Source organism: Bufo gargarizans, chromosome 7 (assembly GCF_014858855.1).
Source record: "Bufo gargarizans isolate SCDJY-AF-19 chromosome 7, ASM1485885v1, whole genome shotgun sequence".
NCBI lineage: Eukaryota > Metazoa > Chordata > Amphibia > Anura > Bufonidae > Bufo > Bufo gargarizans.
The window spans coordinates 143,158,093-143,185,617 of NC_058086.1; the positions used below are offsets into that span (position 1 = coordinate 143,158,093).

The following is a 27,525-nucleotide window of genomic DNA, read 5'->3' on the forward strand; positions in this document are numbered from 1 at the left end:
ATCAGGACCTAGGAGCGGGGTTTTAAGTTTGTCTTTTGAGGGTGGACACATTGTGGCAGGGGGCGTGTCTGGGCTCCTTCCTGCAAGAGTGATGCCTCTCTGGGCACCTTACTGGCTCATTTGCATACCAAATAAACTGGATTTTCAGAGGATAAAAACATCTATTGCTGGAACAAAGGCACATCTTGAAATAAGGTACTAAGTGCTATTAGGCCATGTCTGGGTTGTTATGGAAACCTGAAGTAAAACTGTGTATGTGGAGGCTGGAGGACCTGCGAGCTTCTATTGGCTGATAAGGGTCATGTAACCAAGCTTCTATTGGCTAATGCATTTTTGGGGAATATCTCAGGAACATTACATCCCAGAGAGCTGAGACTGGTCTAAAACCTTCCCGGACACCTGATGTACCTGTGTGCCAAATTTCGTGGTTGTTAATGCGATGGTGCGGATTCCTTCAGCAGACATACACACACACACATACACTCAGCCTTATATATTAGATATATATTTATGGGGATAGGGCAGCACTCCTTCCTTGTTGCAGTCCGGGTGTCCGTGTTCAACCCTTGATTATGGGTGTAGGTATGCACTGAAGAAATCCATGGCACTCCTTTGTAAAAGGTGAAAAAAATGTGTATTTATTCACACGTCAAGACAGTGACATTTTGGTCCTCTCACAGGACCTTTCTCAAGCCAAGTGAATTACAAAGTTCAGAGTGCAAAAATGTATACATCACACAATTAATTGAAAACCAATCAATACACATTTAAAAGTGCACACCCATTAACCTACCGTAAATCTCTCTCAAAGTGTTTTTTGTACAGCGTAGACAGTCCCAATCCAACATTAAGGTCGTATCCACTTCAATCTCATTGTGCCATGATTAAATAATGTCATAGTGTCCATTATTTCATATTGTATATAATTCATGTGCATACATAAAGTGCAATGTGCTTATTAAAAACACCACTTGGCCATAACATACATACACAAAACATCTTGGGCATACCAGAGGCTGAGTAGAGCGCATACTGCTGCGCAACAGACAGTATATATATACTTACTGTAGTGGAGGGTTTATAGCCACCATCTGTATTATGTCGGTGTAAACACATTTTATTTGACTGTATTAGGAGTATTATACTAAAAATGGCCTTCTGGTCAAAAATACTATAGTATAACCCTGACAATCCCCTATACAGCGTCACAACGTTGTACAGTATGTCTTTTTGTTATCATCAAGTATAATAAAATGCGTGTTTCATCTGTGATATTGTATCTCAATATCCCCATAACTGCATTTGTTTCCTGTTTTATTTTCTGGTTTCTTTACATTTTTCAAGTTTTTTTTTCTTTTCTAATTTGATTTTTTTTCCTTCCTTGTCTGTCCAGTTTTTTCCAAAGTAGCCCACTCTACTGTGCCACCAGCTCGAGTATCGAGTCACAAGAGAGGTAGGAAACCCTCCATTCATACAGTGGCTCTGCTTTGTGTTGCGTACAGATTAAACAGATTTTATTCCACCCAAGAACAAGGTCAATTTTGAGGAGTTTTTTTTTATTATTTTGTTTGATTTGACTTTAGAATTTAAGCACATTTACATAAATTTAAAGGCTAAGATTACATTTACAAACCAGAAAAATTTCTGCAACAAAATGAAATACAGCTGACTAGAAAAAGATCTCATAATTTGTGAATCCACCGGTCCATTTATAGGACTAGTTCTTACCACACATAGTCCACCCTACAGGAGCTGATGGTTAAGCCATAGAATAACTGTTAAGGCTGCTTTCACATCTGCATTGGAAGCTCCATTCTTGGCTTCTGTCACAGAGTTCATGAAATTAGCGAAGAGAAAAGTCCTGAATGCAGGACTATTTTTTCTGCTCAAAACAGAACGATCCAGCACTTCCATTATTTTTGCTTTTTCTGCTTCCCAAAGGAATGGAAATAATAGTGCTAATGTGAAAGTAGCTTAAGGGCTCATGCACACGGCCATTGATTGGCTGTTCCATGCATTGAGGACCGCAATTTGCAGTCCCCGTTGCACGGGCAAGATCCGTGCAGATTCCGCAGATGGAGCTAGACCCATTAAACTTTAATTTGTCTGTGGTCACTCCGCACCGCAAAAAAGTAGTACATGCACTACTTTTTTGCAGTGCGGAGGCACGGACAGAAACCCCATGGAAGCACTGCCGTGCCTCCATTCCGCACTGGACCGTCCGGATTGCAGAACAGGCAACAGCCCTGTGCATGATCCCTAACTGTGATATATAAAATACTTTAAGAGCCTTTTAAGCATTTGACCGGTCACCACTGATTCCACTGAAACTTTTCAGAAAATGAATGCTCAACAAAAAAAAATACAGTAGATGGAGGTCATTATTTAAATGTCTAATATGAATCAATTCATGACATTCGGAGGAATTATAATCTACAAAAAAACAGGTCAGCTGAAAAAATATTTTTGTAGATATCATGTTAGATGTGTCCTGAATAGGGCCTTATGATAATACTAAACGTTCCGTCTATTATGGATATTAGGTATGGGTACACTGCTGTCATTTATAGAGTTAGATTTTTCCAGTTCTTTTTCAGGTGCTTAAACACATAATCTATCATAGTCATTTGCTTCTTGGAGAAAGTGAAATTAATCTAGAGCTTTGCACCTTGTGCCCGAGATAACCAGATATTTGGCACCTATCACAGGGTTTACAGTTCAAGTCTTAATTCCAGGAACTAAAACATCTTGTCTGCATTTTCAGTGACTTATTATGTTAATAAAATAAAAGATGTACAGTTTTAAAAAACATACATTTTAAATATTAAAATAATAGATTAAGGTAATCATAATGATAATATGATAATAATGATAAATATTAACACATTAGGATGAGTTCAGGCAGGTGAAAATCAATATTCTAATCAATTCTAACCGTATAAAAACTGTGAATTTGTGGCAGTTCCTCAATGAATCCACTGTACAATCTCCATGTGTTACATGCAGATTTTTACATAGGTTTGATGAAGATTTCACCCATTGCATCATAACACAATGTTGTGGATTGGAGAACACACAGAATGCCCTCAAGGAAGGTGTAGAAAAATCTACTACATCTGAATGGGGTGTTTGAATATCTCATTCACATGTTTTGCTTTGTACTTTGTTCTCGATTTTATGGTGCAGAATCCACAAAATCTGCAACAAATTCACCATGTCTGAACATGGTGAATTTCAGAAATAACCTTCATCTATTTAGAATTTATTTTCAATGACTACTCTCCGAAATATATCACTTTTTTGTAGTATTTTTGAAGATAATGCAAGCATCAATATTTATAGGAAAAGCTGCTACATCCAAAGTTGATTCATTCACAACTTTGGAATAATACTGTATGGAGATCCGTCTCTGTACAGTATTAGAATGTATGGGCTCCGATGAGTTGAAGTTAGTTATTTGCAAAGTTGATTTTTAAAGTGGAAAAACATTTTAAAACTTGATATCGAACTCGGCTTCGGTTCCAAGGTACCAGTCAGAACTGAAGCTGAGTTCGGTTGCAAGTTTTAAAGTGATTTTATGTTTTAAAAACCAACTGCTGAAGTTATTTAAAGAAATCATGCGCAACTTCACAAATAACTAACTTCAGCTCATCAGAGCCCATACATGCTAATACTGTATGGAGCTAGATCGCTGTACAGTATTAATCCGAAGTTTTGAACAAATTGACATCGGATGTAGCATCCAAAGTGCTCTTCGCTTATCACTACTTATAGACTATCATTTCTGGAGAAAGAACAATTAGAAACACAATAAGAGTACATTCATACAATCATATTTTCAAGCCGCATCCGTTATTAATTTCTATGGGGCTGTAAAAGATGTGGACAGCACATGGATGACCTCCATGTGCTATCCACATCCAGGTGGTCGAACCACAAATGATAGAATATGTCCTTTTCTTGTCTGTTTTGTGGACAATAATAGTCAGTTTTTCAATGGGCCCACAAAAAGTGGGCTATACATGTGCCACATCTGTATTTTGGAAATCTGTGATTTTATGGGCTGCAAAACGGATAAGGTTGTGTGCATGTACCCATAACCAAGAGTTTGATGCTAAACGGTCATAGATGTTTCCAACATGTACTGTAGTTCTGCTATAGCTGATTCCATGTGGCTTTTGTTAGAGGTTACAAACATAACATATGTATCGGCAGCCATCAACCTACTAAAGCCCATGAATATTAGATGTATCCTCATTGACTATCATTATATTCAGAATATTTACAGATATTACTTTTTGCTGATGGGTGGGTTTTTCCTACCCCATCTATATCTCAGTCAACAGCTCCCCCATGTTTATGTAAATAATTCACAACTAGGAAGAGATAGAAAAGTATTCAAGGGGGGCAGACACAGACTTGCTGTCAGTAGCATCATTAAGGAGCACTGCAGTTAGCCTCTACCCAGCTGGTCGAAGGAATTTTTCAAGGCTTAGATTTTGATGGCCTATCCTCGGGATACAGCAGGTCGTCAATATCAGATAGGGGTCCAAAACCCAGCATCTCTACTGATCTGATGTTCTGGGCAGCCTCTGGCACTGGAAGCTGTACAGTGGATGGAAGTCTTCATCCAATGTGTCAGTGCTGGAGTACTGCAGCTCAGCTCCATTTCACTTGAATAGGAGCTGAGTTGCGGACCCACTGATCTGTTATTGATGACCAATCCTGAGGATATTGAGGCCATAGAATCAGGTGGGCAGGGAGAGCAGCAATTCATGAATAACCATGACTCTTCTCAGCTGGCTGTGACTCTTTTCCAGGCCCAGTCTGCAATGATTGTGATGTCGGTTCTCGGCAGCCACTTACTTTTATCTTTTAAATGACAGACCGCTGAAATCAACTCACCTGTCTCTATGCTGCCGTTAGTATGGGCAGCATAAAGTTGATGTGAGGTTCCCTTTAAGGGGTTTCCTGTCACATTAAATGATCATATTGTAGGATATACCATAGCTCTCTAACCAGTAAAGGTCCAAAATAGATCATACAACAAAAGGGCCATGGTTTCTGGCCAGGTTCTGTACAGAGAACTGAAACTCTGCTCCGTTCAATGGCTCAGTTTAGAACCATCTCTAAAATGCTCCAGGAAAATGGTCACTATTTGGCAAACTGTACCTTTATTCATAAAATATGTTAAAAATAGATTACAGATGTGCTCTCCGTCAATGTAAGAATCTAAGTGAAACATCTGGTGTAATTGCCATTCATGGAGGATTTTTATACATGTCCCTTTAGAGTAGATCTTCTCAAGCTGGAAGGTGGGCTTCACTGGCAAATCATCTCCCACTCATGAGGACATATTATGTGGACCTCACCAGCTACTCAATGCAACAATGGCAGCTAGTTTAAAAACTGAATGAGATTTTTTCATCAAATTGTAGAACTGTAGTGGTATCACTATTTACTACAGTAGATACCCTGATGATGATGACAACACTACTGATAAAGTCAATCAATTTCAATGAGTGGACCAAGACTGTTTTATACATACGCATTCACCAACCAATTTGGACATACTGGTTGGTAAACTAGTTGTAGTGGCTTTAATCAAATTCATTCAAAATGCTTTATTCTTTACAACTTGTAACCATTCATAAATACTAGCATTTTATTACTGGGTTAATTTAGTCATATAGTTCTGGAGAATATAGTTTGCCAGCTTCTTTCTGCTGGATATAAATTCAATAGAGGAAAATATATAATTAAGTAGAATTAAGAATGAAATCATATCTCTCAATGCTATTTAATGTAGTAATATGAAAAATATTCCACATCTAATTGCACTCCACATGAATCTTACCAGCTCTTTACAGATTTCCATATAAATTGTACATTTTATATTGCATATTTTGTCTGGTGAATTAAAATCTGAGATATCTGTAACGCTGTATGAATTTGTTCTATGTAAGTTGTCTTTTCATTATACATCACTGAACTAATTTTTCATATTTTGTTTGGTCCAAGAGGGATAGTGAGGGACTAGTCTATGAGTATTGTAAGCGTTAGCACTCCACCTAGTTTCTTGTATGCCGTATGGGAATAATAATAATCAAGTAATCATTTTTATTATAATAATTAAAGAGATTTCTGGGATGTTTAGAAAATTACTGAGATAGAGAGGGATGTGCAAAACTAGTAAAATTAGTATTACTCAGCTGGTGTTTCCATCAGTCTCTGTTGGTTTTGCGCAGCAATGACACTGAAACTACCCACAAGTGATTGCCTGCAGTGAAGATGTAGATAGTCTCAATGGACATCAGCAGAGGCCAGTGGGAGAACCGGATTGGCTTTGCTTGAGCTGTGGTGGTTTTTCCACATGTGTAATATTTATTTTATAATTTTAGCATAACCTCTTCTTTGTCATGTATTTTAAATGTCCTAGGCAGTCCCATTGAAATAATAATTCACCAGCAGTATTCCAGAAAGCTATTCTTTAGCATCCATGTTTAAAAGAACAAGAAAAATGAAGGCCTTCTTAACTGCGCTGTTTGATGACAAATTCCAGTGCATCTGTGATTGTTGCTTAAAGGACATTTATAACATCAGCGCATTCTAGCATTGTGGTGTGGGCTTCTTCATCAGGCAGCACAGTCAAGAACACCTTTATTTTTCCTGTTCCTTCTTCTGCATGCAAAACAGACCATGCGAAGGCAGAAAGCAGTGGTTTGTAAGTCTACATGCACACAAAGGTGTCACTTTCCAGGTTTCGGTAGTGGCAAACCAGTTGGTCTCGGTGATGATTTCATTCATACATTATACACAGATGTGTCCTTCTTTACCTTTCCTCTTGGCTCAATATATCTCAAGATCTGTGGAACAAGATGACCAGCCTTGAAAAAAAATTAAGATTTGGTAATACTCTGTCACGAGTTGTGTATGCTTTATATGTCTCGATGTTTCCATCCAGCGGTTGTGATGTGCATTACAGCCTCTCCAGGGTTTTGCTAATTTATTGCATTCATATTATGAGAAATTGGAGTAATTACCAAAATTTGTGGAAAGGTAAAGGTGGACGCATCTATATATCTATAAACTAAAGATGACTTAAAACTCATACAGCTGAATTCTAGATAATGTCTCTTCAGTGGACACTATGAATTTGCCCATAATCAAAGGAAACATTCCTCTTTTGGAGATTTAAATTAACTATTCAGTTTCATGGTGGTTTGTGATGCAGTTTTTTTGTCAAATCCAGAAGTGAATAAAAAATAATGTGAAATCTAAAGGGGGACCATATAATTCTCACTCTTGCTGAAAACACTTCTGGCTTTGTCTCAATTTTTTTTTTTAAATGTGGTTTCCGGTTTATCTCTGTAATTAACACTATGGTCTTAAAATATGTGACCGCCTAGAAGCTTCAACAGTGGTGAAAAAGAAATGTGCAAAATTTCTGGGTTTGGGTTGGAATCCATCTAAAGAAGCACGGAAGTCTAATTTCTGCCAGATGGAGGAGAAAGGCCTAAAGCCACCATGCTCCCTATGGCCCTATTAGTGTTTTCTGATCTCACCTTCTCCATAGGTGTCCATTGCTTGTGCTGGTGACCACAGTAATGATACACATGCTTATTTTTTTCTTAGTGTTGCTCTGGGATTTTTCATGATAGGACTACTCAGTCATGAGATTGTCATTGTGTGATGCAGTTGACAGTCTTATAGAACTTCGTAAGCTTACTGCCAAATGGTTTTTGAAAGCACTACTAATATTGTCCTAGCCAGCTAAGGCTTCAGTTCTGACTTGGTGGAAGGCATCTAAATAATGACCCTTTGATGGTTAAAGTGGCTGAAATATCATGAGGGATCAATACTTTAGAACAGGCATGCTCAACCTGCGGCCCTCCAGCTGTTGCAAAACTACAACTCTCATCATTCCCTGACAGCCTACAGCTGGAGGGCCGCAGGTTGAGCATCCCTGCTTTACAAGATAGAGATTAAAGGGGTTGTGCAGGCAGTACATATTGATGACCTGTCCTTAGGATAGATCATCAATATGTGATCGGTGAGGGTCTGACTCCTGGTTTGAAGAGGAGGCAGCCTTCGTACGAGCACTACTTTCTCTTCGATATTCACTGCTCATCATCTTTCTTGCAGCGGCAGTGCAGTATAATTACAAGTTCTTGTTCTGTTTAAGTGAATGGAATAAGCACCTGTTATTATACTGTGTTGCCAAGACTTCCTAGATGTCGCACAGTGTAATCTTGAAGAGGAAGCATCTCTACAAGTAGCTAATCGGCGGTGGTGTTGGGAGTCAAGCCCCACTAATCAGATATTGATGACCTATCCCGAGGATAGGTCACAACCTCTTTCATGCAGTGACAAACAAAATAAAATGTGAAAAAAAACCTGCTGCACTATACAAGAGAATTGCAACTTGGAAGCTTTAAAGGGGTTTTTCAAGATAGCCTAAAATAAAAAATATTGTCCTCTGCTCACCCTTTTCTCCAGTTCTGGTCCAGTCCTCCTGCCACTGATTGTTTACAAACAGCAGCGGAGATGTGCCTGCATATGGCAAATGACTGCTGCAGCCAATCTCTGTCCTCAGTGATCTAAAGCTGCGGACAGTGATTGGCTGCAGTGGTGACATTTCATACACCTGCATGTCACTGTGCAGGTGTACATCACATGACTATTATGGAGGTTATTAATCTTAGGTCACTAACAAAATGGAGAGCACGAGTAGGGTGGTATATGGAGATAAGGGAGGAGATGTATGGAGGTGCAGCACTGTGGAGAGCTTTGTGGGTGAGGGTGAGAAGTTTAAACTGTATTCAGTGGTGGATGGGCAACCAGTGAAGTGACTGGCACAGGCTAGTAGCATCAGTGTAGCGGTTGATGGATAGATGAGCCTGGCTTCAGCATGTAGAACAGACTGAAGGGGGGAGAGTTTAGTGAGAGTGAGACAGATTAGTAATGCGTTGCAGTAGTCAAGAAAAGAATGAATCAAGGCATCAAGAGTTTTTGCCGTTTCCACCGTAAGAAAAAGGTGGATTCTGGCGATATTCTTGAAGTGCATATGACAAGAGCATGTAAGTGATTGAATATGGGGAACAAAGGAAAGATCAGAGTCAAATGTGGCCCCAAAACAGCGGGCATGTTGCACAGAAGTTATGATAGTGCTGCAGACCGAAATTGAAATATCAAGTTTAGGTGAGTTAGTAGATGGGGAAAAGACAAGAAATTCAGTTTTTGAGAGGTTCAGTTTTAGATACAGAGAGGACATGATGTTAGAGACAGCTGCCAGACAATTACTGTGTTTTGGAGTAAAGCAGGGGTGATGTCAGGGGACGAAGTGTATAGTTGGGTGTCGTCAGCATAGAGATGGTTTCGAAAGTCAAATCTACTGATAGCCTGTCCGATGGGGGCTGTATAGAGGGAGAAGAGTAGAGGACCTAGTACTGAGCCCTGAGGAACTCCAACATCAAGAGGAAGAGGAGAAGAAGAAGAGCCAACAAATGATACACTAAAGGAGCAGCCAGAGAGATTGGAAGAGAACCAAGAGAGAGCAGTGTCCTTAAGGCCAATTGAGTGGAGTATGGTGAGGAGGAGTTTATGGTCAATGGTATCGAACGCTGCAGAGAGATCCAACAGAATCAGTAGAGAATAGTCACCATTTCTTTTTGCTGTTAGGAGATCGTTAGACACTTTGGTAAGGGCAGATTCTGTAAAGTGAAGAGGGTGGAAGGTAGATTGTAAGGGGTCAAGAAGAGAGTTTGCAGAGAGATAGCTTATTAAGCGAGAGTAGACAAGACGTTCAAGGAGTTTAGAGATGAAGGGGAGGTTAGAAACAGGTCGGTAGTTAGCAGCACAGGTCGGGTCAAGAGATGGTTTCTTTAGTAGTGGGGTTATAATAGAGTGTTTGAAAGAGGAGGGAAAGATACCAGAAGAGAGAGAGAGGTTAAAAATTGTAGTTAGGTGAGTGATGACAGCTGGGGAGAGGGACTGGAGGAGGTATGATGGAATAGGATCACTGCTACAGGTCGTGGGTCGAGAAAAAGAGAGAAGCCTGGAAACTTCTTCCTCTGTTATAGGGTCAAAAAAGTAGAAAGAGCATGTGGAGGAATTGGAGGGAGGAGGATTGAAATTATTTGTGGACTGGGAGATTATTTCCTGCCAGATACTGCCAATCTTGTCTCTGAAGTAAGTGGCCATGCCATCAGTGCAGAGGTCAGTGACAGGTTCTGGAACTTTAGAGCTTAGAGAGTGAAAAGAGTAAGGAGATGTGAGGGGTGAAGACTAGATCAAGTATTTTGCCCTGTTCATGCGTGGCAGAGAAAGTCAATTGTGATAGGCCAAAAGAGGAGGTTAAAGAGAGAAAGTGAGCAGCTGATGGGGAGATTGGATCATCAATGGGGATATTAAAATCACCCATAATAAGAGTTGGTGATTCAGAAGAGAGGAAGTGAGGAAGCCAAGCTGCAAAGTGATCCAGAAATTGGTGCGGGGAGCCTGGGGGACGATAGACAACTGCAACTCTCGGGGGAATGCATGGAAGAGTCTAATGGTGTGAACCTCAAAAGAGGGGAATGTGAGAGAGGGTACAGGGGAAGAACCTGAAAGGTGCACTGTGGAGGAAGTAGTATGCCTACCCCTCCACCGTGCCTGTCATCAGGTCTGGGGGTATGGGAGAAGTGAAGTCCACCATAAGATAGGGCAGCAGGGGAAGCAGTGTCATAGGGTTGAAGCCAGGTTTCTGTAAGGGCTAGCAAGTTCAGAGAGCGTGAGAGGAAGTAATCGTGGATTGTGGGTAATTTGTTACGAGTGCGCAGTTAAAATAGACTGGAGAGGATGTGCAGTAAACATTAATCAGATTTTTGGGGTTTCTGTGTGTGGCAGAGGAGAAGTTAGAAACAGAAGGAGGGCCAGGATTTGGTGAAATATCTCCTGCAGCTAGTAGCAGGAGAACAGCAAGAGACTGCAAATGGGTGAAAGATCTATATTGGTGTTTTTTTATGCTGCACCATGGAGGAAAATGGGTCAGTGTAATGTATGAGGGTATAAAGGGTATGGGAACTGAACAAGGGTGAGGGAAGGAGGGAGGGACTCATGTGGAGAGAAGGGATAGAGGGTGGACAGTAGACCACCATAGTGATGAGAAGAGCAGCCAGAGCCTGAGTAAAACAATATCGTAGCATACCTGTGCTGTGTTTAACTTTGAGTAGTACACATAGCATCTCCGTCTCCTGCCCTGTCTAACTGCCATGATTAACTGTCAAGCGATTAGGCAAAATGGTGCTTTGGCAGAGATGGTGCTTTTGGCTCATGCTAACCCCCTACGAATGCTTCCCCTAAGGCCTCATGCACACGACCGTTGTGTGCATCCGTGGCCGTTGTGCTGTTTTCAGTTTTTTTTCGCGGACCCATTGACTTTCAATGGGTCCGTGGAAAAATCGGAAAATGCACCGTTTTGCAGCCGAGGCCGTGATCCGTGTATCCTGTCCGTCAAAAAAATATGACCTGTCCTATTTTTTTGACGGACAACGGTTCACGGACCCATTCAAGTCAATGGGTCCGTGAAAGAACACGGATGCACACAAGATTGGCATCCGTGTCCGTGATCCGTGGCCGTAGGTTGCTTTCATACAGATGGATCCGAAGATCCGTCTGCATAAAAGCTTCGTGAAAACTCATATCCGACAGTATATTCTAACACAGAGGCGTTCCCATGGTGATGGGGACGCTTCTAGTTAGAATACACTACAAACTTTGTACAAGACTGCCCCCTGCTGCCTGGCAGCACCCGATCTCTTACAGGGGGATATGATAGCACAATTAACCCCTTCAGGTGCCGCACCTGAAGGGGTTAATTGTACTATCATATCCCCCTGTAAGAGATCAGGGCTGCCAGGCAGCAGGGGGCAGACCCCCCCTCCCCAGTTTGAATATCGTTGGTGGCAAAGTGTGCGCCCCCCATCGGGCCCCCCTTCCTCCCTCTAGTGTAATAAATCGTTGGTGGCACATAGTGTAATAAATCGTTGGTTAGCAATGCGCCGCACAGACCTGTCACTTACCAGTAGGTGGAGCTCCCGGCCGGACACAGACATCGCAGCAGCAAGCAGGTAACTATGAATCTTCTACTATTGTACTATTGCTAAGTAACCATGGCAACCAGGACTGCAGTAGCGTCCTGGTTGCCATGGTTACCGATCGGCGCCCCAGCGATTAAACTGGGACTCCGATCGGAACTCCGCTGCCACCAATGATCGGGGGGGGGGGAGATGGGAGGCCGCACACTGGCCACCAATGTTGTTACTGCTATAGAGGGAGGGGGGCCGATGGGGGGCGCACACTGTGCCACCAACGATTTATAACAATAGAGGGAGGAAGGGGGGGCCCGTTGGGGGGCGCACACTGTGCCACCAACGATTTATTACACTAGAGGGAGGGAGGAAGGGGGGGCCCTATGGGGGGCGCACACTGTGCCACCAACGATATTCAAACTGGGGAGGGGGGGTCTGCCCCCTGCTGCCTGGCAGCCCTGATCTCTTACAGGGGGATATGATAGTACAATTAACCCCTTCAGGTGCCACACCTGAAGGGGTTAATTGTGCTATCATATCCCCCTGTAAGAGATCGGGTGCTGCCAGGCAGCAGGGGGAAGTCTTGTACAAAGTTTGTAGTGTATTCTAACTAGAAGCGTCCCCATCACCATGGGAACGCCTCTGTGTTAGAATATACTGTCGGATCTGAGTTTCACGATGTAGCTCATATCCGACAGTATATTCTAACATAGAGGCGTTCCCATGGTGATGGGGACGCTTCAAGTTAAAATATACCATCGGATTGGAGAAAACTCCATTCGGATGGTATAAAAGAACTCCAGACTTTACATTGAAAGTCAATGGGGACGGATCCGTTTGAAATGGCACCATATTGTGTCAACGTCAAACGGATCCGTCCCCATTGACTTGCATTGTAATTCAGGACGGATCCGTTTGGCTCCGCACGGCCAGGCGGACACCAAAACGACTTTTTTTTCATGTCCGTGGATCCTCCAAAAATCAAGGAAGACCCACGGACAAAAAAACGGTCACGGATCACGGACCTACGGACCCCGTTTTTGCGGACCGTGAAAATAAACTGTCGTGTGCATGAGGCCTAAGACTGTGTCTATATTTATAGGAAGTGTGATCAGAGAACTATGGGTAATTTAGCCAATTAATCAATTAATAACTGAAGTAAGCCACATGAGAAGAGATGCTATATGTAGGTAAACAAACAAAGCTAAGGATCTGGATGGGCCATAAAATCCCTACAGATCACAAGCATTACAACAGTCAAATAAATCACAAGTCAATTGGAAGACCATCTCTAGGACTAATCACAAGGATATCACACTTAAAGAAAATAGTATACATTGATGATTATACAAAGTTCTGTACCAGGGAGATAGAAGCTGCACTATTAGGCTTGTGTAAAGCTTGGTGGAGCAGTATTGTTCAAATGCACAGCAGACATACCTGTGTGAAGAGAGGAGAGAAGCATGTTATATAACTGCCATGATTAACTGTCGAGGACTTAGGCAAAATAGCGCTTTGGCAGAGATGACTGCTTTTACACAGCAGCACAGCAGACACATGTAGCTAATGTCTGTTACCCTAGCATCTAAGTCAGCTTTCCCTGCCCCTGCAGGGCAATCGTGGTAGAGGTTCTAATGAACATATTGGAACTCCCATAGGCTGCAATATTAATTCATTGCGGTCTATGGGACAAGCAATCTAACAATTACTTTTTCACTGAGTTCCTTAACTAGACTTAAAATATGTGTAAAAAAAAAGTTACAAAAACTTTTAAAAATTTAAAAAATTTAAAATACAAACCTAACAATTCCAATTTCTCCCCTTTGCCCACAATAGCAATAAAAAAACAATTAAAAATAAAGATAATCTGCATCCCAAAACGCCAGAACTATTAAAATAAAAGTGTATTTATCGAACGCCCTAATGGAAAAAAATCTAAAGTGATCTAAGATTCATACACACTTACAAAATTATGTTGATAAAAATTATAGATCACCCCACCAAAAATGAACCCTCACACCGCTCCATAGACATAAAAAAGTTATCAGGGTCAGAATAGGATGATGCAAATAAAAATAATGTTTATTTCAGTATTAAAACACAAGAAAAGTGGTATCATTGTAATCTTACTGACCCAGAGAATTAAGTAAATACAGTAGATCAGTTTTATCACATAGGCAAAGCCATAAAACTGTGCCATGTTAATTTTTTTTCCAACTTCCCACTACATCATATACAATATTAAATGGTGCCATTAGAATGTACGACTTGTCTCGCAAAAAAAAAAAAGCCCTCATATGCCCCCAAAAAAAATTCAAAAAAAAATTATCAAGAATTGAATGCTTCGTAACTAATTACTTAATCACAAAGTATATTTCTTTCTAGTGGGTGCAATTACATTGTACCCCTCAGATGCCCCATTCATACATGATTGTGGCATTTGATATTAAGAACAGAGTGTAAAAAAAAAAATATACTTACCTGGTCCATTTGCTTGCATTGCCCGAGATGACGTCATCATACATCACACGGAAAGGGATTTTCGGCCAAGATCTTCAAGCAAGATGGAGGTGGACAGCCGTCACGAGCCAATGGATCAGGTAAGTATTATTATTTTAGTTTTTTACACTTCCCGACCGCAATCTGTATATATACGTGATAGCTGCACATACCCCGTGCAGCTACCACGTATATAAACGTTCTGGCAGCTTTTTAATCCAAGCGCTGCAAAGCGCTTGGATTAAAGCTTCTGCCCCTGCCCTGCTGCTTTCACGGACAGCATACAGTGCAGTAATGTCGGCAAGGAACCAATCAGAGTGGCCCCTTGCCGACAATCGATCCGATTGGTTAGTCTGTGCAGACTAAACAATTGGATTGCGGCAGTGAACAAAATGTCGGTTTCATGCTCTGATCTGCACTCTGCAGATCAGAGCATGAAATCAGGTATGGTCCTCGTAATACCCCACCCCACCCCCCCGATCTGTGCCCCCCATCTGTGCCCCTCCAAGCCCCCCCTTGTGTCCGCCTCCTGCAGCTCATCTGGAGGCAGCTGCCCTGATGCGGTCCGCCCCCTCCCCACCCCATGCATTCATTTTCTAGCCGTCCCTCCTGCCCCAGCCTCCCTCAATATTGTCAGCAATACCCCCCGATCCTCCCCCTTTTCCAGCACTGCCCCCGAGCCCCCTGCTGTGTGTGATGGCGGCGGCCGCTGACACTCTCCTGTAACCCCATGGATGCCGCGGTTGCGGCATCCATGGGGTTAATAGAGGGAGGGAGCTCCCTCTCTCAACCATCGGGGCTGCAGTGCTGTGATTGCAGCACCCGATTGTTGCCATGGCAACCGGGCGCTTTGCAAAAGCGTTATGTTGCCATGGCAAAGGCATCCAGTGCTGCCACCTACAGGACATCTGGAAGTATTATACTTTGGAATGCAAGAGCATTGCAAAGTATAGTACAACTATCAGCCCCACTGGATCTTCAAGATCCAAGAGGGAACTGATAAAAAAAGTGAAAATAATAAAAGTAAAAATAAATTAATAAAAATGTAAATAAAAAAAAGAAATTGCCTTTTCCTATAAAAAATAAAAAAATAAAATAGAATACACATATTAGGTGTCACCGCATCCATAACGACCGTCCTTATAAATATATCACATGATAGACCCTGTCCGATAAACACCATAAAAATAAAATTAAAAAAACTGTGCCAAAAAATCAATTTTTGTCACCTTACATCACAAAAAGTGCAACAGCAAGCGATCAAAAAGTCTTATGACCCCCAAAATAGTACCAGTCAAACCATCACCTCTTCCCGCAAAAAATTATACCCTATTTAAGACAATCGCCGAAAAAATACAAAAGCTATGGCTCTCAGACTATAGAGACACTAAAACATAATTTTTTTGGTTTCAGAAATGCTATTATTGTGTAAAACTTAAATAAATAAGAAAAAGTATACATATTAGGTATTGCCACGTCCGTAACGATCTTCTCTATAAAACTATCACATGACCTAACTCCTCAGATGAACGCTGTAAAAATAAATAAATGAAAACTGTTCCAAAACAGCAAATTTTTGGGTCACCTTGCCCCATAAAGTGTAATAATGAATGATCAAAAAATCCTATGTACCCAAAAATGGTACCAATAAAAACCTCAACATTTTCTGCAAAAAACGAGCCCCTGCACAAGACGATCGGCAGAAAAATAAAAAAACATATGGCGTTCAGAAAACCAATCCAGCACAATCTGCCTTCCAAAAACCGTATGGCATTACTTTCCTTTTGCGCCCTGCCGTGTGCCCGTACAGCAGTTTACGACCACATGTGGGGTGTTTATGTAAACCGCGGAATCAGGGTAATAAATATTGAGTTTTGTTTGGCTGTTTACTCTCAATGTGTTAAAGAAAAAAAACATTATAAAATGGAAAATCTGCCCAAAAAGTGAAATTTAGAAATTTCATCTCCATTTTCCTTTAATTCTTGTGGAACGCCTAAAGGGTTAACAAAGTTTGTAAAATCAGTTTTGAGTAACTTAAGGGGTGTAGTTTCTACAATGGGGTCATTTATGGGGGTTTCCACTATGTAAGTCCCACAAAGTGACTTCAGACCTCAACTGGTCCTTAAAAAGTGGGTTTTGGAAATTTTCTAAAAAATTGTAAGAATTGCTTCAAAACTTCTAAGCCTTCTAACGTCCTAAAAAAATAAAATGACATTTCCAAAATGATGCCAACATAAAGTAGACATATGGGGAATGTTAAGTAATAAATATTTTATTAGGTATGACTTTCTGTTTTAGAAGCAGAGAAATTGAAATTTGGAAAATTGTGAATTTTTCAAAATTTTTAGTAAATTTGGGATATTTTCATAAATAAAGGTGATATGTATTGACTCAAATATATGACTATGATGAAGTACAATGTGTCACGAGAAAACAATCTCAGAATGGCGTGGATAAGTAAAAGTGTTCCAAAGCTATTACCACATAAAGTGACGCTGGTCAGATTTGTAAATTTTGACCTGGACACTGGGGCATCAATGACCCTTGGTCATGAAAGGGTTAAGGATTTATTGATGAGGGAAATTTGGCTTTGCAGAAAATTGAATTTATCCTGAAATTGAGATAAAAAATTCGCTCATCAGTAATGGCAACAATAAAAACACCCTGCAAAACACAGGACCTCATAAAGCTCTGTAGGCTGAAATAATAAAAAGCTACTGGTGTCTGAATATGGAGATGCAAGGTTTTTATTTAATTTAAAAAATAAATAAATAGAATATAATAAAAGCTACCGGTATATAAATTTGGTATAGCTGTACTCACGCTGCCCCACAAAATATGATCATCATGTAAATTTTAGCACACAGTGAACACCATGAAAACAAAAACAAAAAAAATGTGGTGGGTTCTGCAAAATACGCTCTCATAAATTTATGTGAATTAAAAAGTAAAAATGTGATCCTTCTTGTGAGAAGGGTGAAGGAAAAAACGAAAATAAAAATTTGCTTGGTACAGTGAAAAAACAGAACGTGACCTCCAATATTTGGTCAGCTTCAGCCTAATTTTATTGTCACGCAAAGCTATATCTATAGTCATAATACGGTTATAAAGATAGAAAGCAAGAGATGTCATCAAGCAAACGTTTATTGCTGCAGAAGACATGTATAGAGATAGATTTCAAATACTATAAAAAGTCATTTAATAGACAGGTGATAGGGAGATGACAGGAGATCATCAAGAATACCCCTCTGAACTGATCACAGATGATCATTACTTTTGTCTATTTTATGTATTTTAAAGAGGGACTCCAAATTTATTATTTGCCCTACCCTTTTAACATTGCTAATGGTTGGGGTAGTCCAAAGAAAGCCATTAACTGCCTTTTTATTCTGCATAAAATAACTCAGTTTCCGATACTGCAGGATCACATGACCTGCAGTCAGACCTCCGGCTGCTGTGTCAGCAGGAAGTAAGATTCTCTGTGCAAGTCTATAGGACTCACATCAGTGTTCTCATAGACCTGGATACATAATCTTATTTCTGGCTGACAGCAGACGCTGAATTATTCTGGTGGACAGACTGTAGGTCACATGATCCTTCAGGATCAGGAACTGAGTCATTTTGTGCACAATAAAGAAGGAGGTAATGGCTTTTCACTATCATAACCCCCCCCCCCCAAAAAAAAAAATATATATATACACATATATATATATATATATATATATATATATATATCTTGAGTGCTTCTTTAGCAAGTTGTCAGCAAGTACTATATTAAAAATGTGACTCCACAGAATTTTAAAACTTCATCTATGTTTAAAGGGGTTGTCCCATGAAAAACATTCTACAGTTTTCAAACTAGCACCTGGATCTGTCTAAATACTATTGTAATGGCATGTAATAAAAGATGGCCGCACATACTCACTTTCATCCTTCAACTGCCTCCTGCGCTGTGATAGGGAGAGCTGAGACACGCCCCCTGAGCTGTGATAGGGAGAGCATGGACACGCCCCCTGAGCTGCAGCAGAAAAGACACTTCCTTTGAGCTTTAAGCTTGATATAAATCTAGTAGAGCAATGAATGGAGGGATCTCTCTGGGACAATGTGAGGTACATGGCTGGTTATTGCTTTGTTAGAAAAAAAGGTGACATGTACTATGATGTCTGGTTTTAATTTTTTACATAAGTCATGAGATAACCCCTTTAAGAGAACCTGCCTTGATGAATATGGGAATTATCAAATTGGACTTCTTTTCTATAGTGATTGGGAAGGGATACTGCAAAAATATAAATATATACTTGCATTATTGTTCTCTGAGGAACAATAAAATGTTTTTTTTTTTAACTTTGTACATTCTAATTTGTTGTTGTAGCCTCTCTTGTTAAGCTGTAATTGGGAATGGCAGGTCATAGAGGGTAGAGACTGCCATATAGTATTTGTCACTCCTGAGTAGTCTGGCGGTGTGCAGAAACAATATAACATTTTGACCTTAGCTTATGGACAGAAGCTGGCGTTCATCTGCTTTCCATCCGAGATAATGTCTTTCTGTAATAGGATTATTACACTGCATTACTTTTATAACAGTGGAGTAATATGAGAGGTGTTTGCAATTATTTTATATACTACATCCCCAAATGAAAACAAGCTGCAAAAAATGCTACATTTACACTAATGGCAATTAGACGTTAACATAAAGCCACAACCCTTATAAAAAATAAATTTTGGGAAATTAAATATCAAATAATAACAGAAACATAACTGATGATCCTTCAGTTACATATATAAAAAAGGACAATATTTACAGTATTGTAGTTTAAAGGGGTTGTAAGCACAAACTTAACTCTCCTGGAAAAAATTTAAGAACAAAACATAAATTGTGTTTCCAAATTACCCTGAACCACCGTAAATAATAAGCTTGTCTTTCCAGTTTTACAGTATTTCACAATACCGTGTGGTTTCTGAAACAGGCGCATGCACAGGGATAAGTGCATTCTGCAAAAAGACACAGCTCCTTCTCCTTCTCTCTCAGCAGGAAGTCACAGCACAAACCCAAGCACTAACAATTTTTCGGAATGACCTCCTACCAATTAGCAGAATGTGCCCAAAACCTTTTCTTTTCATGTGTCTGAAGTTGAAGAAGCTGTCTTAGTACTAATCTTCACCCCCACGTTAAAAAGGTTTTAGTTATAGTATTCAGTCAGCAAACACTTTTGTGATGGATTTTGATTGATATTGGTCAATGATTCCATTAATCTAAGTAAAAATGCTTTTGCTGTATCCATAAACTGAAAATGTAGCAGTTTAATGCTTACAGCTCTTTTAAACTCCACTGTTACTATCACTATTTTTATGGATATACATTTGAATTCACAGGAACTTAAGAGCTATCCTCATCCTATCTCTTTAAAGTATAAAAGCTCTATTGATTGTGCGTTCCACACTATGAAAGAAGAAGGAAAACTTGTAACTAACTAAATTAAGTGGCGCTTGCTAGTTTTTACAACAGCCCCTTTGGCAATTGAATCTTTATAAAAGTCCTAAAAAGACAGCTGCATAGAGAATGAAATCCAAATCGATAAACCTAATTCTTAACATAACAAGACAGAGGTAATGACTAAGAACAGGTAGGTTTGTAAATTTGTTCTCTGCAATTAATTAGTGCCTTTGCTCTTACATTGGGTGGATGACTTGAAGCTAGCGTATATTGGTTTCTCTAGAAGAATGCATTAGTAGATGCTACTTGAAAGCTTATTTACATACAGTATATAAAGCTACTACTTTGCTTCTTCCCCTAGGCTTTAATTCTTTAAGTATTGGAGAAATATGGTGCTGAACATATTTTGACTAATGTATTACATATCCCCAAAAAATACTATAGCGTCTAAACTAGAATGTTTCTTGAATACAGGACTTCCAAACAAAAATGCTTTACTATGGATATTATACTTTAAAGTATATGGAAAACATACATTGTACAGTCTGATATAAGAATGGAGAAATTAGGTAGTGAGAGAAGTTTTAAAAAATTAGATTTTTGGCTTCTGCTGAACTTCGACAAGAAATTTGATTTGTTACTTAGGGTACTTTCACACTAGCGTTTTTCTTTTCCGGCGCTGAGTTCCGTCCTAGGGGCTCAAATCCGGAAAAGAACTGATCAGTTTTATCCTAATGCATTCTGAATGGAGAGTCAGTCCTTCAGGATGCATCAGGATGTCTTCTGTTCAGTCTTTTTGACTGATCAGGCTTTTCAGAAAAACGTAGCATGCAGTATTTTTACCTCCGGCCAAAAAGCCTGAACACTTTGACTGAACGCCTGATCAGGCTTTTTTCCCATTGACTTGCATTAACGCCGGATCCGGCCCCGTGTGTTCAGTCAAAACGGATCCGGCTTTTGCATGTTAAACCCGAAAAATGTGAAAAAAAAGTTAAAGTCCATAAATGGCGGATCCGTTTTTTCCAATGCATTTTTCCATTGTGATCGAAAGCCTGATCAGGATTCAAATGTAATCCGTTTTCACACGTTTTTCCGGATCCGGCGGGCAGTTCCAGTGTCGGAATTGAACGCCGGATTAAAACAACGCTAGTGTGAAAGTAGCCTAATAACTTTGTAATGAATCACATTCCATTGCATGGAGCAGCTGCAATGACGAGGAACAGCAATCGCATTGCCCCCCCATCACATAACCCCTCAGATTCTGCGTTTAACGCTAATCAAGGTATCTGAGAGTCACATTCAGTCTATCAGGGGGTTAATGAGGGGTTACGTCATAGGGGTTAATCAGGGGTTACATCACCATGTCATCACACTGGGCGGATGAGGTGATGTCATTAAGCCCACCCAGTGTGATGACATGGTAACGTCACACGTCAGCATATGCAAGAAATGGTGCATTTTCTTCAACCAAGATGGCCGCGACGGCCTCTCCTCTATCAAATGGTTGAACTGAGTATGTTTTTGGGGGGGGGGTTTTACCGCCATTTCAGGAAAAATTTATTTGTTACCACGAATCGCTAAGATTTGTGAGAAATCAAATTTTTCCTGAAATTCGTATCGAATTCTACTTTGTTAACGTCGACTCGCTCAACACAAAAAATTAGGTAGGAGAGGAGAGGAATGTGAGGAGCACAATTAAAAAGTACATACTGCTTTTACATACTTATTGTATTAATCAAAGTGCCAAAGAGTCCATAAAGATATAGCATGTAGGATAATTTGTATTGTTAGGCAAAAGAGATAGTTATCTTTTCAGAAAGTTAAAAGCAGCCTTATGTCACGGACGGTGTACAGGAAACAAGGCAAAGCAACATGTATAAATGACTCGCTGGATCCAAAAGCTAAGGAACCAAGGGAGACCCCTGCAGAAGACCTGGCACTTTCCCTGGCTGCTCAGCCTATGCAAAGATCCTAATGGTGGAGGTTTGCATATCCACGAACCTTGACTATAAAGCCCTGAGCACCCTACAATAGTGAGGGGACACGAACACCGGCTCTCTACACAAGATACGGAGGGAGTCAGGGTCACCTGGGATCCAGCAAACAGTAAATAACAGATAACGGTACAACACTTAGCTTTGTAGCAGACAGGAGAACAAGGTCAGCATGCACACACACTCCAGGAAGAAGTATAAGCCGCCCAGAAAAGCATTCTGGGGAGGAATTTAAAGGGAAGCAATTAGTCCAACACATGACAGCTGAGAGAGGCTAACGAGAGGAGGAACTGAATACCACAACACAGAAACTCAAGGAGGAGGTTCTGAAAGGCCTCTGTCAGAGCTTCTCAGCTGTCTGGTTGTGACAGTACCCCTCCCTCTACGAGTGGACTCCGGACACTCAGAACCCACCTTCTCAGGATGGTACCTATGGAAAGCCCTGATGAGACGAGAGGCCTTAATGTCCGTCACTGGGAGCCACATCCTCTCCTCAGGACCATACCCCTCCCAATGAACAAGGTACTGAAGAGAACCGCGGACAAGATGAGAATCCACAATCCTAGAGACCTGAAATTCAAGATTCCCATCAACCATAATCGGAGGAGGAGGCAAAGGCGAGGGTACAATGGGTTGAACATAAGGTTTCAATAAGGACTTATGAAAAACATTATGGATCTTCCAAGTCTGAGGAAGATCAAGACGGTATGCAACAGGATTGATGACAGACAGGATTTTGTAAGGCCCAATAAACCTAGGACCCAACTTCCAGGAGGGAACATTCAATTTGATATTCTTGGTAGACAACCACACCAGATCACCAACATTCAGGTCCGGACCAAGCACACGTCTCTTATCTGCCACACGCTTATATCTCTCACTCATGCTCTTTAGATTATCCTGAATCTTTTGCCAAATAGATGACAAAGACGAGGAGAATCTGTCCTCATCAGGTAAACCAGAAGACCCCTCTCCCGAGAAAGTCCCAAACTGCGGATGAAACCCATATGCACCAAAAAATGGTGACTTATCAGAGGACTCCTGACGACGGTTATTTAAAGCAAACTCAGCAAGGGACAAAAAAGAACACCAATCCTCTTGATTCTCCGCCACAAAACAGCGCAGATATGTCTCCAGATTCTGATTGACGTGCTCTGTCTGGCCATTCGACTGCGAGTGGAAAGCAGAAGAGAATGACAACCGAACCCCCAAGCAAGAACAGAAAGCCTTCCAGAATCTGGAAACAAACTGCGTTCCCCTATCAGAGACTATGTCTGAAGGAATACCGTGCAATTTGACAATGTGATCAATAAATGCCTGCGCCAGCGTCTTAGCATTGGGCAAACCAGGAAAAGGGATGAAATGCACCATTTTGCTAAAACGGTCCACCACCACCAGAATCACAGTCTTCCCCGAGGAACGAGGCAGGTCCGTTATGAAGTCCATGGACAGATGTGTCCAAGGACGGGAAGGAATGGGTAAGGGAAGGAGAGGACCTGATGGCCGTGAATGAGGGACTTTGGCACGAGCGGAAGTCTCGCAGGCTGCCACAAAACCCTCAACCGACTTACGAAGCGCAGGCCACCAGAATCTCTGAGCGATGAGATCCAGTGTGGCTCTTACCCCCGGGTGCCCAGCAAGGACCGTATCGTGGTGTTCTTTAAAAATCTTGTGTCTTAAAGCGAGAGGCACAAACAACCTCCCAGGAGGACAAAGATCAGGAGCCTCTGACTGGGCTGCCTGCACTTCTGCCTCCAATTCAGGAAAAAGAGCAGAGACCACCACACCTTCAGCCAAAATGGGACCCGGGTCTTCAAAATTCCCGCCTCCCGGAAAACAACGTGACAGGGCATCTGCCTTCACATTCTTAACTCCAGGGCGGAACGTGACAACAAAATTAAACCTAGAAAAGAACAAAGACCATCTGGCCTGTCTCGGGTTCAGACGCTTGGCTGACTCCAAGTAGGCCAGATTTTTATGGTCAGTAAATACGGTAATAGGGTGTCTGGCTCCCTCTAGCCAATGGCGCCATTCCTCAAAAGCCAACTTGATGGCCAACAATTCCCTATCTCCTACATCGTAATTTCTCTCTGCGGAGGAGAGTTTTCTTGAGAAAAAGGCACACGGTCGCCAATTGGCAGGAGAGGAACCCTGAGACAAGACCGCCCCCACACCCACCTCAGAAGCATCAACCTCAACTATGAAGGGTAAAGAAACATCAGGTTGCACCAAGATGGGAGCGGAAGCAAAACTCTCCTTGATATCAGAAAAAGCCTTACGCGCCTCTACTGACCAAGAAGAAAAATCTACCCCCTTTCTGGTCATATCAGTGAGTGGTTTAACAATAGAAGAATAATTCAAAATGAACTTCCTGTAATAATTGGCAAAGCCCACAAAACGCATCAGCGCCTTCTGATTCTCAGGAAGCTCCCACTCAAGCACAGCGCGGACCTTCTCGGGGTCCATGCGAAAACCAGAAGCGGAGAGAAGAAACCCCAGAAATTCAATTTCTGGAACCGCAAACACACATTTTTCCAGTTTCGCATATAATTTATTCTCTCGCAGGATGAGCAAGACCTGACGTAAATGTTCCTTATGAGTTTTGAAATCGGGAGAAAAAATCAAAATGTCATCCAAATACACCAATACAAATTTTCCCATCAAATGATAAAAAATGCTGTTCACGAAATGCTGAAAAACGGCTGGGGCATTCATCAAACCAAAAGGCATAACCAAATTTTCAAAATGGCCCTCAGGGGTATTGAAGGCCGTCTTCCATTCGTCCCCTTCTCTGACCCTGACCAGGTTGTATGCCCCTCTTAGATCTAATTTGGAAAAGACTTTAGCCCCAACAACCTGATTAAACAGGTCCGGGATCAGAGGAAGCGGATAAGGGTCACGAATTGTGATATTGTTCAGCTCCCTGAAATCCAGACAAGGTCTTAAAGAACCATCTTTTTTCTTAACAAAGAAAAAACCAGCGGCAACAGGTGACTTCGAGGGTCGTATGTGTCCCTTTCTCAGACTCTCAGAGATATAAGCACGCATAGCGATCCTCTCAGGTTGGGAAAGATTGTATAAACGAGATTTAGGCAGCTTGGCGTCTGGGATGAGATTAATAGGGCAATCGTACTCCCTGTGCGGGGGCAAATCCTGAACTCCACTCTCAGAGAAGACATCCGAAAATTCAGAGAGAAAAGATGGTACAGTCTTAGTAGCAACCTCAGAAACAGATGTCATGAGGAAATTCTCTCTGCAAAAGTCACTCCAACCATTTATTTGCCTCGCTTGCCAATCAATGGTGGGGTTATGCTTAGTGAGCCATTGCAGCCCCAACACCAGAGGGGTAGGTAAACCGCTAAGGACGAAACATGACACATCCTCAACATGAGCATCACTCACAATTAAACGGATATTGTGAACTATGCCCTTTAATGATTTTTGAGAAAGTGGAGCGGAATCGATAGCAAAAACAGGAATATCCTTTCCCAAAGTGCGCACCTGGAAACCATGAGTTATCGCAAATTGATTATCAATGAGATTGACCGCTGCTCCACTATCCACAAAAATCTCACAAAAAATGTTCTTGCTCTCTAGCGCCACCCTAGCCGGCAGGACAAAACGGGAACTACAAGCAAATGGAAAACCTTCAATTTCCGCCTCAACCCTGCCAATAGTAACAGACGGAACATTTTTAAAAGATTTTTTCCTGTTTGTTTCTTTATTACTCCCAGAAAACTGCCTGAATCTCCTAGAGGGACAAATATTTGCCAAATGATTTATACCTCCACAACAAAAACAAACCCTCCCATGCGAGCTGAATCTTCTATTGTCAGAAGCAATCAACTCCAGCTGCATGGGCTCCTGCTCAGAAGGGGCTGACGGCGACTGAGACCCCTGCGCACAGAATGGGACCGCTGCACTGTCCTGGGACTGAGTATGACAGGACGGGGACATCTCTCCTCTCTCTCTAAGATGCCTGTCAATACGAACGGCCTGAGACATAGCAGAGTCCAAAGAAATAGGCCTCTCATGAAAGGCAAATGCATCTTTCAATCCCTCTGAAAGACCATGGCAAAATTGACTTCGGAGTGCAGCATCATTCCAACCAGTATCAACTGCCCATCTCCGAAATTCTGAGCAGTATATTTCTGCGGATTGTTTACCCTGGCATAATAGACGTAGTTTAGACTCAGCCAGAGCAATACGATCCGGATCATCATATATCTGACCCAGGGCTAAAAAGAATTCATCCACTGAACGGAGATGCCGTGCCCCCTCCGGCAGCGAAAATGCCCAGGACTGAGCGTTACCTCTGAGCAGCGATATAATGATCCCCACCCTCCGTTCCTCATCACCAGAGGAGTGGGGAAGAAGGTGAAAATGGAGTTTGCAAGCCTCTCTAAAACGCACAAAATTCTCACTACCCCCAGAGAACGTATCCGGGAGCGAGATCTTAGGCTCAGAACAAACTCCATGAACGCAAGCTGAACCGGTCACTTGAAGCTGAGAAAAAGTCTTACGGAGATCAGCTACCTCCAATGAAAGACCCTGGAAGCGTTCAGCCAAAAGTGAAACCGGATCCATGCCTAAAACGGTTATGGCGGCTTATAATGTCACGGACGGTGTACAGGAAACAAGGCAAAGCAACATGTATAAATGACTCGCTGGATCCAAAAGCTAAGGAACCAAGGGAGACCCCTGCAGAAGACCTGGCACTTTCCCTGGCTGCTCAGCCTATGCAAAGATCCTAATGGTGGAGGTTTGCATATCCACGAACCTTGACTATAAAGCCCTGAGCACCCTACAATAGTGAGGGGACACGACCACCGGCTCCCTACACAAGATACGGAGGGAGTCAGGGTCACCTGGGATCCAGCAAACAGTAAATAACAGATAACGGTACAACACTTAGCTTTGTAGCAGACAGGAGAACAAGGTCAGCATGCACACACACTCCAGGAAGAAGTATAAGCCGCCCAGAAAAGCATTCTGGGGAGGAATTTAAAAGGAAGCAATTAGTCCAACACATGACAGCTGAGAGAGGCTAACGAGAGGAGGAACTGAATACCACAACTCAGAAACTCAAGGAGGAGGTTCTGAAAGGCCTCTGTCAGAGCTTCTCAGCTGTCTGGTTGTGACACCTTATGGCTTAAAGGTTAATTTAATACAAAGTGTTTTGGCAAGACCACTAGGCCGTTTACATAGGCTGTCTCAAAGGGCAATCACTGGGAAAGAACTGTTTGATCCAGATCATTGCCCATTTGTTTATCTGCTTTCAAATGCAGCAATAATCTCCTCTGTATGGGTTTCTTATGACCATTCGTCCTCATACAGAGTCATTGCTTGTAGGCAGCACATCCCTGTTCACACAGGACGATGACCTGCGAGTAGAGATGAGTAATTCGCTTAAAATTCCACTTGGGTTCGATTCAATTTAGGTCCAAATCGATCCTACCTTTATAGAAGTGTTCTAATTGTCCTGAAATATGTGTATTATATGACACTCTGAGGTCTCTTAGCATTT

The 27,525-nt window shown here is 41.6% G+C and overlaps 1 protein-coding gene across 1 annotated transcript in view; it reads left to right on the top strand.

Moving 5' to 3' along the window:
- The window catches only part of NTNG1 (netrin G1), a 320,710-nt gene that overhangs the window by 244,311 nt on the left and 48,874 nt on the right, over positions 1–27,525 (top strand). The window contains exon 7 of the mRNA XM_044302426.1: positions 1,394–1,453. Coding sequence (XP_044158361.1) covers positions 1,394–1,453 — 60 coding nt within the window. The remainder of the gene's footprint in view (positions 1–1,393; positions 1,454–27,525) is intronic.